A 12,500-nucleotide genomic window follows, 5' to 3' on the forward strand; every position below is an offset into this window, starting at 1 on the left:
CATGATCTGTGCAGAGTGTGTGATGAGCTCTGAAAGAATGGTGTCGCACACCACATGTCACACCTCGCACACACACACACACACACACACACACACACACAGACAGACCATCTTACACAAACGGCGGCATACTGGCAGGCTGAGAAAAAAGGTGTGTGTGTGTGAGGCGTACAATGAAGGGAGAGAACGAGGAGTAATGTCTGAAAGTGTGGAGAGTAAAAGTATATGCCTCTGTTTCAAGTGTGTGTGTGTGTGTGTGTAAGGTGTGTCTGGCTGTGTGTGTGCGTAATAGTGTTAAAGCATGCATATAACTGTAATATGTGAGCGTGTGTGCATGAGGGTGTCTAAGAGTATTAAAGTGTGCATTTAACTATGATGTGTGTGTGTTTGACAGTTTCTGAAGTGACTAAATATGTGTGTGTGTGTGTGTGTGTGTGTGTGTGTGTGTGTGTGTGTGTGTGTGTGTGTCTTACTGTATAGAAAATGTGTGTGCATAGCAGGGTAGGGTCATGTGAAACTTATTTGGTGTGTGTGTGTGTGTGTGTGTGTGTGTGTGTGTTTAAGTCTCACTTGCTGGGGTCGGCTCCTTTGAAGTAGGCATTAACAGACTCTGTGAAGGCCACTGCTATTGGCAAAGCATCCTGGGATGCAAGTGTCACTGGACTTGGACCGCGAGATGTCCCTATGAGAGAGAGAGAAAGAGAGAAAGAGAGAGAGAGAGAGAGAGAGAGAGAGAGAGAGAATGAAAGGTATGAGACCAGGAGGAAAAAATGAGTACCACTTTAGCTGTGGGGGGCAAGAGGGAATATTAGATGTATAAAGAGGAGAGGCGTGCAGCATTCTGGGTAACCACTCGGGTAAGTGGATCAGGTTGGCATGGCAACATTTTAGAAGGATTGACATGCAAACCTGCGAAAGTACTACAGTACACACAAGCAGCATCCACACACATTAGACATTAAGGATAATACACACAGCAAGATCAGCAATGGCCATTTGATACACAAGGAATCCCACTTGTGCATTCCCCCCCCCACACACACACGGACCATGTTATGAGGAGCTTGAAAATTCAGTCAGGTTAAATACAGCACTGTTCTGAGATCAGTGTCTGAGAGGGGCGGTGAGGCAGCATCTGTACTCTACTCAACCTGCTGGGGTCTCACAGCGCTTCTCAAAGGTGGGCAGCTTCCCTATGAACACGTCCTCCTCTACACAGGACAAACAAGGAGAGGAGAGGAGGAGAGAGGAGGATGCAGGGGGATATGGGAGGAGAGGAGAGGTGGAGAAGAGAAGAAAGAACAGGAGCGGATAGGAGGAGTTGAGGAGGTGGGAAAAAAGAAAAGGAGAGGGGAGGGAAGAGATAACAGGAGTGAGCAGAGGTGAGGGGAGGTGGGAGGAGTGACAAAGCGATAGGAAAAGAGGAGGAGAGAAGTGTAGATGACAGGAGGATCGGAATCAGTGGATCAGTGTGAAAACATATGAGCTAACTCACAGTCTTTCACACAAACACTTGTGCCCTTACAAACATTTTCACACGCACTAACGCACATTATGCAGAGCTGTGAGCTGTGTATGCCCAAGGTTATCCACAACCTTCAACACAATCTCCTACACACACACACACACACACACACACACACACACACACACACACACACACACACACACACACACACACACAAACACATAGAGAGAGAGAGAATATGAGTGAACCCATAGTGCTCCAGTGTGCGTGTGTGTTTGACTTACATCTAGAGGTGTGACTGAGGTGAGTTATACTACGAGACAAGTGAGGCTATTATTTGTGTGTGTGCGCGTGTGCGTGAGAGAGAGAGAGAGAGAGTGATAGTGAGTTTGTGTGTGTGTGTGTGTGTGTGTGTGAGTGTGTGTGTAACTGAGTGCGTGTGTCTGTGTCTGTGTGTGTGTGTGTCTGTGTGTGTGTGTGTCTGTGTGTGTGTGTGTGACTTACCCACGGTGGGTGTGTTGGATGCACTGAGTGAGGCGTTGGAGGACAGGGAGGAAGAGCTCTCAGCTCGGGCCAGGGGTGCCGTGGGGGGGGGACTGGAGTTGGTCACCTTCGGAGGGCTAAACGGCCGACTCTGCACACGCACACACACACACACAAACACACACAAACACACACAAACACACACACGCACACACACGCACACACACACAATCGCGCACACAAACACACAAGCAAACAAACACATACGTAGGCGATCAACATGGAACTCAATTAAGCAACCAAAACATAGCAACTGCCTGCATATGTTCCACACACACACACACACACACACACACACACACACACACACACACACACACACACCCACCCACCCACCCACACACACACTTACCATTTCTGTGATGCCGGCCAGTTTTCCCACTGTTAACTTGGGCCGCGATGAGGGGCGAGGGGGTGGCGCCAGAGCCCCTGCATTTAAAGGCGTGGTGGGTCTGTTAGGAGGAGGTACTGGAGAGAGAGATGGAGAGAGAGAGAGAGAGAGAGAGAGAGAGAGGGAGTGAATGAGAGAATGAGAGAATGTATTTGGGCAGATTCATGAGTCAATTACTATTCAGGGGCAGGCAGAAAACCAGCGGTACCTGTGAGCTAACTACATGCTACAGAAAAGGCAACAGCAAATAAATACTTTGAGAAAAAGTTCAAAATCAACCAAATAGTAAAAAACATTCCAAGCAGGTAATTTTTTCACAGAAAATGTAAAAACCAAAGAGAACAAAAATGCACACCAAGCAAGAAAACACATTCCAAATTAAAACGCAAACATAAACAGAAATTTGACGAACAAAACAAAACAAAACACTTTAAAATAAAAAAAATAAAAAAACAAAGAGATATACTGTACAAAACGCAAAGGATACAAGGGAATTAAAATAAAAAGGTCAGACCACAGGTCTACAAACACAAACACACACTCATAAAAACTACACACACCTGATGTGCATAAAAGCTGGCACATGCACCTTATGGTTTTGAACATTTAAAGGTTCTCCATGGGTGCAACTTACAGACCCCTTAAGCACTCTAGACATGGACCAGCAGTCCAAAGTCATGTGCCTTACTGTACATGCACCTGTCATGTGCCAGCTGTATGTATGCCCATCAGGCCAGTGGCATGCCAAGCACTGCCCATGTCTCCATGGTTACCGTCGTTGCAAAGGCTAGCCAGCGCGGCGACTGCGCTGACGTCCATGGCTGCAGGTGAGTCCTCCGAACTGCAGGTGGCACTCTCTCGCCTGAGCACGGCTGACTGGACAAGGGTGGCACTGGGAGGGGGAAATCGATACAACCCTGCCTGGCCCGGGGGCACAGACTGGGGGCGACGCAGCAGTTGTGGTGGCAGAGGTTGCCGTGACGATGGCGGAGGCACCACCCCGCGCCGTAACGGCATGAGGTCGTCGCTGAAGGCGACCCACTGGCTCTGGGACCAGGAGAGGGTTGAGAGGGGGTCCTGCGTGGAAGGGGGGGGGCTGAAGGGGGGGTCGGATCGGTCAGGGAGGGGGACGCTGCTGGATCTGAAGGGGTCATCTGGAACGCCCCACGGGGAGATGGGGGTGGGGGGAGGGGACGAGAGGGAGAAGGGGGACGGAGGCGGGAGGGGCACTTCAGTTTTGGGCTGGAGCAGGTCGTCCAGGGGGGAAGGTAAGGACGACTCCTGCTGTTGTGCTGCCTCGGCTGCAGGGGGCGCCAGAGAAAACAGGGGGAATAAGCAGGAGGAGGAGGAGGAGGAGGAGGAGGAGGAGGAGGAGGCATGAAACACAGAAACACACCAAACACAGTTTAACAGATAAACATACATGCCAACTCCACACATGAGAAGAAAGCCTACATTGACAGAGCAACACAAAAGGACAAGCGCTAAACATACAACTTAGAGTTAGCACTAGTTTACAACACTGTTAAGCAGGAGGTTGAACTTCCAGAAGTCACAGACGGCCATATAACACAATGCAGCAAACACACACACACACACACACACACACACACACACACACACACACACACACACACACACACAATCCACACCTGTAAACAGTTTAACTGCACTAGCAGGTCACATTAAAGAAGACATACAGTATAAATAAATAAATATATTGAAATTAAATTATTAATGATTCATTTTAAATTAATTATACTGTAATGGACTCCCCCCCCCCCAGAAATCTCATTTGGATGTTTTTCACCTGAAAACATCTTCCATTAAACATCCTCCATTACTCAAGAGCTTAGGTCAGCAAAGGAGAAGAGGCTTGTGAAATAGGAGGCAACACTGAGGCATCTCTATGCAACACTGGCTAACCTATAAGCTAAACTTACCCAAGACAGGAGTGTGTGTGTGTGTGTGTGTGTGTGTGTGTGTGTGTGTGTGTGTGTGTGTGTGTGTGTGTGTGACTGCCTGTGTGTGTGTGTGTGTAAGAGTGAAGACATCTTGAGGCCGTTACAGGGAGTGTAATGGCATTAGGTGTGCCTGAGTGAAGCGTCTTTCCTGAGTGCTTTAAGTAAACGTCTACAAACGCTGCGCGCGTGCAGACACACACACACACACACACACACACACACACACACACACACACTCATGCATGGAAGGCTATCACATACCACCTCAAGTGACAGAAATTAGATATGACTTTTATGTAATCCCCCTTTCTGATGCAATGTTTGGATACTGTGGACTGCAGATTTTTTTTTAAATGTGCCAATACATATTAAAGAAATGTATTTCAGAAATGATTTCAATCAAAATCAGCAAGTAAGGTAAGTCTGTGTGTGTGTGTGTGTGAGAAATAAGTGAGTGAGTGTTGACCTCTGACCCTGCTTTTACCTGGCTCGTCACACAAGTCCGTCTCTCTTAGCAGAAGAGGGGGAGATGGGGGGAGAGGCGGAAAGAAAAGAGAGGCAAGGTCTACAAACGCAGGAAAGGGAGGGAAAAAGAAAAGTTGAAGAACATACAGAGAAGCAAAACAAAACAAAACAAAACAAAACAAAACAACAAATGCATTTTGGCTTCTTTAGTATGAAGGAATGAAAGAGACCAAAGATGAGGCATACTTCTCCTTCCATCACTCCTCTGTCCCTCGCTCCCCTACTGTCTTTCTAGACGCTCCTTTCTTACTGCAATCTCCGAGGTAACGAGATCGTGTTTGACAACATCCATGACACAGGGGCCCCAAGCCCCGCCCTCTGACCTCAGGAGGTGCCAATTAACTCTGGATTATGATTGGCCCTCGTCAAGGTGAGAGGATTATGATTGGCCCTTGTCAAGGTCACTGACAGCTCCCCTCTCCTTCAGCCATGGTGTCAGAGACCTAGCCCAGACCCACTCACTTATGAAAGGCTGAGTGGGGATGAAAATGTTGTTTTAACCTGATTCATTAACAGGTTTCATATGTGAAACGGGCTTTGTAAGGAAGAGAAAGAGAGAGAGAGAGAGAGAGAGAGAGAAGAGATTGGGTGGGGCTCTAGGAATGGTAGAGTGTGTTAACACTCTCATTCCACATTCCTACACAGGAATCAGTTCCCCCATATCAGAAAGGCTTGTGTTACATGCCAAAGAAAACAAAGAAACAAACAATACAGCATAATAGAAGTAAAATAAAAAAAGAACACAAATCATAAGCATGATACTGTACTGTAACAAAAAACATAGAAAAAAAATCTATAAACAATACAATAAAGTCTACAGACACTTATTATTATTATATTGACAAAGGAAAAAGACAAAAGACAAGCAAATTGACGACAAAATGAATAGTAAAAAACATAATAACAATAATTATGGTGATGAACTGAAAGAATAGTAATTAAAGTGCGATCTGTTTGATTGAATGAGACTGTGTGAATGTGAATCTGCCAAAGAACAGAATAGAGGGGACAATGGGTTTCCTTGGTGACAGAGCTCTGGGCTGGTTCTCTAGAGATGGCTGAGGTGAACTGGAAAAGCCCCCCCCAATCTTCCCCTCCCCCTTACGCATCATCAATAATGGAGGAGGTCAGTCCAGATCCACACTATATTAGGAGGTTGTGTGCGTGCGTGCGTGTGTGTGTGTGTGGGTGTGTGAGTGATAGCTTAAAAGGGAAGCATAGACCTAACTTTCAAGGGTACCAACATGTAATATTGACTAGTGTATGTGAACAGTGTATTATAGTAGCATTATAGCCGACATGAATCTGAAATTAGCTGATCAAGAAATAGCCACACTAGGGAGGGGTGTGGCTACCTGTGGAGGATGGCACTGAGGAGGAGGGGCCTGTTGCTGGGGAGGGGCCGAAGGGGTCCAGAGACAGCAGGTCATTGTTAGACAGCTTGGTCCTGGGAAGAATTGAAATAAACAGGCTTTAATATCAAGCATACTCTACTTGTCAAGAAAATATTCGAGTACACACTAATGCTATTAGTGCACACCCACATATATGAATATTAGTGCTGTCAGTTTAAGACGTTATTAACGGCGTTAACGCAAACCCATTCTAACGCCGTTCATTTTTTTTAATCGCTTGATTAACGTTGTCTTTAAAAAAATAAAAAAAAAACGTAGATGAACGTTCTTTTTGGCCTCGCAAACTGTGTAGTAGGCTTACGCTATGGTTTGAGTGAATGGTGAGCGCGATAAGGCGAAATGGATGATAAAAAGCTTCTAAATAGAAAGGTTAAAAGTTGTGTTGTGCTGAAGCGAGCTTCACTGTTCTCTGAAAATGTCAACAGGCTGAAATAAGAGGCCTGACTTCTATATACCCAGCAAACTTGAAAAAAAGAAAATATTAAGCCATGGTCTAACTGCACTATAGGCTGAGTCCTTGTTTACTTGAATTGTGCACTTTAAAATTTAAATTATTTTGTACTGCCCTGTTTGGCAATGCTGTTCAATAGAATAAAACATTTGCATAAAGCAAGCCAATCCACTTTTCCATGTTGATAAGAGCATTAAAATAAAATAAAAATGATGGAAAAAAATTATTGAAGGGACATTTAGAAAAGATAAAAATTTGCAATTAATCGCGATTAATTTTGAGTTAACTATAACTAAAATGCGATTAATCGTGATTAAATATCCTAATCGTTTGACAGCACTAATAAATATGTATATAGATGTATATATATATATATACATATATATATATATATATATATATATCCATAAGAGAGAGAGAGAGAGAGAGAGAGAGAGAGAGAGAGAGAAAAAAGAACTGCTGGCAACAAATATGGATCAATGACCACAAAGCAAATATAAAGTCTATATTCCAAACGAGACTGCTTCAAGTACAGTACATTACAGTATATTATGCAGCTAACTGAGATAACGGTACTCACTCGTTAAAATTCGTCCTGGACCTCCCAAGTTCATCACCTGATGAAGGAAAATATGTTTGATTAGCAGCCCAAACCCTTACAACTCATCAATGAACCCCTCAGAATGCAGTGAATACCCAAGAAGAAAGGTTAAAAACAGTCTCCAGGACACACACACAGACGTACACTAAACCCCTCCTATCGAGATTCAAACTCTGAACCATATAATCTTCCACCAAAATACAAACATCCCCACACATATCTGCACACACACACACACACACACACAGAGAAGAAAGGGATGCAGTGCAAAGTGTGTGTGTGTGTGTGTGGAGGTACAACTATAAAAACACACATACTTTCTCCCACTGAGGAGGCATTAACATTTCCAGACTTTGCCAACAGCACAATTCGTCTTGATCTACTTTCTCTACCTAACTCACGATTGTGGGTAAGATGCTGTTTTTCTTTATTTGTAATCTATGGTTGTGATCAAATGGTGAATTTGTTTAAACAGTGTATTAAAAAGAAACTGATTTAATAAAGGAGTGGTGAACGTCTCTCTCTCTCTCTCTGCCCCTCCCTCCTTGTCTATTTCTCTTTCTCTCTCTCCCTTTCTCTCTGTGTAGGTGTGGCCAAACACATGTGACATCCTGCCCTTAGTCATTTTCTGCTGTGGGCACAGCCAGCATGGGCACCCACTGTGGTCTTCTAGCCTGGCACTGTTCAGCAGCTGTCCAACAGCATCATCTACTGTAACACACACACACACACACACACACACACACACACACACACACACACACACACACACACACACACACACACACACACACACACACACACACACACACACACACACACACACACACACACACACACACACACACACACACACACACACACACACACACACACACACGCGCACGCGCACAAGCACGCACGCACGGGCTCACACACACACACGCACAGAGTGAGCTTTCTATGCTTGTTCAGAGTTCTGCATTTCTCTAGGCTCTAGGGTAGCCTTGCTGTTTGGTCTTCTTTTGCTGTTTGTTTTGCAATTTCTTGCGGCCACTGGCTCAAGTATTTGCTCTCTGCTTTCAGAATCACCTACATCTCCTCACCACTAATGGCAAAACTCTTAAATGTGCAAAGGGAGAAACCTTCAATAGCGTTAGCAGATGCCCCGGCGGTTATTAAAAGCCATGCTGGAAGCGCTGAACAACTGTTAGTGCAAGCGGTGGCTCAGGCGGCGAGCTGGTCTAGCGATGTGCAGCTAGATTGGTGGTGTCCCCACACACACAGGGACGTATGGGTAGTGATGTAGTATGATTATGTGACATGCAGCAGCTAGCATGGGCCACATCCATCTGGTTCAGCCAAAGAGAGTAGAAGCGAGATCATCATCCATGCATGTTTACTGCACCTAGCTGAACGTGAGCAATAGCACTCCAGATCAACATACATGCATATTAATTACACCTGCCTGAATGTGAGTTAGCAATTGTACTCCACTAAGCTTCTCAAACTGCATCTGAGGCTCTTTAAGCCAAATAGTGTGGCAGACTAGCCTTTCCGCAATCATGTAAGTGACAACAAGTAAGCATTAGCATGGTTCAAGTTTACTGGAGATAGTTTTGTCAATGGTGCAAATATATGACATTGTTAACTCTACTCTCACAGGAGAGACATACACTGTAATAGACACCTGGAATCCATCATTCACATCTGATTGGCTGTTGAGCTTTTGGTCAACCTTCCTTGATCTATTTGGTCTTTGGACTTTCTGACTGTGTGTTAGCATTAGTGCTCTTCTTAGCTAACGGCTCTAACTGAGGATCTGAGCTCTTGGCTGGTGGCTCAGTCAACTGTGAAATGATGAGGCTTTACACAGTTCACTGGTGCTGCATGTGTGATGGTTGGCATCAATACAGCTGATGCATATTTACTACCATCTCTAGCAATGCATGTATATTTTGCTAGATTGTCTAGAAGCTAAAGCTGTGGCTGCTAATAGTGTATGTCTTTGTGTGAGTATTTGTGTGCCTGTTTGTGTACGTATGTGTGTGTGTGTGCTTGAGCCGAGATAGCTTCCCTGCTGGATAGGAGCGACAGACTGACTCTTATGAAATCAGCCATACTCACCGTCTGCCCCAGTGTATGAGGTGCGAGAGGAGTGCTTGGGTCCCCTCGGCACCCCTAGGTGTGTGTAGAACAACACAACACACAGATGAACACACACTCCCCAAACAACCGAGGCAGATCTGTTGCTTTAGAGAAATGAATAGTAATAGATGGGTTCCTACAGATTTGACTTGTCTTTTGGAGCCTATGAGAGTTAGAAGTGAATGACATTTCAGAGAGAAGTTCTTCTGTCTTAGCAGTCTATTCTGTTGTGATCACCCTTTCAATACAGTACAGTACAGCAAAGCTGAGGTGAGGTTCCTGGATATCACAAGCCTTCCTGTAGGTACTCGTAAGTGCAGGTCTAACAGGTTTGATTCCTTGTGATCCTACATTGCACGGAACTGTACACCTTCGCTGTGCTGTAAGTGGCTTTTTGGATAAAAGCTAGTCGTGAGGGCCTGGCTGTGAATGGGATGTAGATGTAAATGGTTAATGAACTGGTATTTTCCAAGGCAAGTCTCAGAGAGTAATCAAAGAGCTATCTGGGACAGACGTTAAAATGATAGAGAGCATGCGTGTCAGCATAAATCTTGCCCTATTGTCAAGAGCATGCACGAAACAGGCCAATAAATCATGCAGCTGTCTTCACTTAAAAGACTCAATTTCACCAGAAAATATGTAAAAAATTATGATTGCAAGAAAAAACATAAACACACAATTAAGCAATTAATCTTGTTTCTAGGCATGCGTTCTGGACTGATCTGGATGGAGCACACTTGTGAAAACCGGGCCGTGTTTGTTTGCACAGGGCTGGAGCTGGCTTTGGAGAGCTTTCTGGATAAATACGAGAGGAAACCTCATTAGAGTAGTCCAGGCCAGGAAACTCAGGGCCCAGGAGCCAAAATGGCGGCCTCTCCTCAGAAGTCAAACATCACGCATGGATCACTGGGGGGGGGGGGGGGGGGGGGGGGTGTTAAGCAGCATAAAGTGAAAGTTATACTCACTGGACTGGTTCCTCCTCATCTGAACCTAAAAATAAGAAAAACAAGATGAATGAGACCAATGTATCAGTTAGATGGATGATTCAAGTGCCCAATAGGACAGAGACAGGCAGAATATTCCTAAAATTCTTGCAAACCCTGCGCTATGTGCAACATGTGTTTCAATGTGTTGTGATTATTTTCAGCCCATGTGGCCATATGGATTATGGATAGATGTATGGATAGAGGTCCCTTATTTGTCTCTGTGTCCTTTGCTTGTGCTTAGACTCCTCTTTAGACATTACACAAATATACCGCAGTAGACCAAGAGGCCAGCTACTGAGTCTGGCACAGAAGTAGCCCGTATGCAAACCAGTCAGGGGTCAGGGGTCAAGGTTCAGGGGACAGCTATAATCTGGAGGTCATGCTAAGGAGGCTGAATTGTCTAATCACTGATGAACAAATACGACTGAATCACGAGCAGAGGAAAACATCTGCATCTGCATCTGTATCTGCAAATCTCCCTGGTGCTTCACAGATTTTCCACCTCTGCGTGGCAATGACAGTTAAATATAAAGACCGACACTTGCAAGCATGCGTAAGAGCATGTGCACACACACACACGTACACACACACACAAAGAGAGATGGAGGGAGCGCAGGGAATGTAAATCAGTGTGGTCACGGCAGTGGCTGTGAGAAATGTGGCTTTGTGTGATCCAGTGGAAAGTCCTCACTCTGGGGTAAAGCAGTGCAGAAGAGCAGAGCAGAAAAAAAGATAAACAGTGGACAGGAAACAGAGAATACGCATTAAATGCGCAAAACCACAATGAGAGAGAGAGACACACACACACAAACAGTTACGCGCACCCACACACACACACACACACACACACACACACACACACGGACACAAAGACACTTTTGTGCACACACACTCACACACAAATTCATGCCCGCACGTGTGCGAACACACACACACACACACACACACATACACACACACACACACAAGGACGCTTGCACACATGCACATACAGTCACACACACATTCATAACAACGCATGTGCTGCACAAACATAGACACACACACACACACACACACACACACACACACACACACACACACAAACACACACACACACACACACACAAAACTGAAGCCAGAATTTGGTCCCAGAGGCACTGGGAGGCAAATGGGTTCAATTACAGCTCCCAGGCCACACACCAGCTTTCTACTGCAGTTACAATAAAGAGAGTGGGGGAGAGGGCTGGATGGAGTGAGAGAGGAGAGGGAGGACAGGGAGAGGGAGGACAGGGAGAGGGAGAAAGTATGTCACACACAGAGCAAAGGAGGCATCCCAAAAATGAGCGAATGCAAGAAAAAAAGAAAGAAAGAAAGATGAAAAATGGAAAGAAAATGCTTCAGTAATCTGTACCAGATGATGTGGCATTCATCATCACCTACGTTTTTCAACTTGAGAACATTTAACACGAAACACATCTGTCAATATGAGGGGGGGGTTGGGGGGCTGACAAGATGGAAGAGGAGAGTGCTAGATATTAAAGGTATAGTCCATGATATTAATCCAATACACTTTTGGTTACATTTGGTGAATTGCTCATCTTGTAGATGTCCATTCTGAGTGCGATCAAATAATAAACTCTGGTGTAACAGAGCCTGAGCTGTGTAAATGGGAAACAAACACAGTGGCTTGGACCCATAAACCACTCCAACCATTCAACATGTTGCTTCAGGAGCATGGAAGGGAGGGGTGTCATTTGATTGGCAGTTGAGCTCAAATATCAATTAACTTTTTTTTGTCAGAATCATCGACTGCACCTTTAAGGTGCTCGTCAAAATGCTCTTAGATAAACACCAATTCTCAGAGAAGCACTTAATTCTTTTGCTGTCTTACTCCCTCTCTCCATCAGGCGTGAAAATATTTGAGAAGTTAAGTCCTGATTTTTAGAAAGCTCATTTATTACACGGGCTGCCCTGGGTTCAAACTGAAACCTTAATAAATATGAGCCAAGGGGGCTATGTGAAAGAGAGGGAGAGAGATGGAGAGAGA

The 12,500-nt window shown here is 45.0% G+C and overlaps 1 protein-coding gene across 1 annotated transcript in view; it reads right to left on the reverse strand.

Annotated features, from left to right (window-relative positions):
- The window catches only part of fcho2 (FCH and mu domain containing endocytic adaptor 2), a 56,542-nt gene that overhangs the window by 8,887 nt on the left and 35,155 nt on the right, over window positions 1-12,500 (reverse strand). The window contains exons 15-23 of the mRNA XM_080847412.1: window positions 10,451-10,475; window positions 7,338-7,374; window positions 6,247-6,338; window positions 4,851-4,931; window positions 3,176-3,703; window positions 2,364-2,479; window positions 1,973-2,102; window positions 1,152-1,211; window positions 571-682 (exon numbers count right to left, since the gene is read on the reverse strand). Coding sequence (XP_080703538.1) covers window positions 571-682; window positions 1,152-1,211; window positions 1,973-2,102; window positions 2,364-2,479; window positions 3,176-3,703; window positions 4,851-4,931; window positions 6,247-6,338; window positions 7,338-7,374; window positions 10,451-10,475 — 1,181 coding nt within the window. The remainder of the gene's footprint in view (window positions 1-570; window positions 683-1,151; window positions 1,212-1,972; window positions 2,103-2,363; window positions 2,480-3,175; window positions 3,704-4,850; window positions 4,932-6,246; window positions 6,339-7,337; window positions 7,375-10,450; window positions 10,476-12,500) is intronic.

Source organism: Sprattus sprattus (genome assembly GCF_963457725.1).
Source record: "Sprattus sprattus genome assembly, chromosome: 11".
In the NCBI taxonomy this organism is placed as follows: Eukaryota; Metazoa; Chordata; class Actinopteri; order Clupeiformes; family Clupeidae; genus Sprattus; species Sprattus sprattus.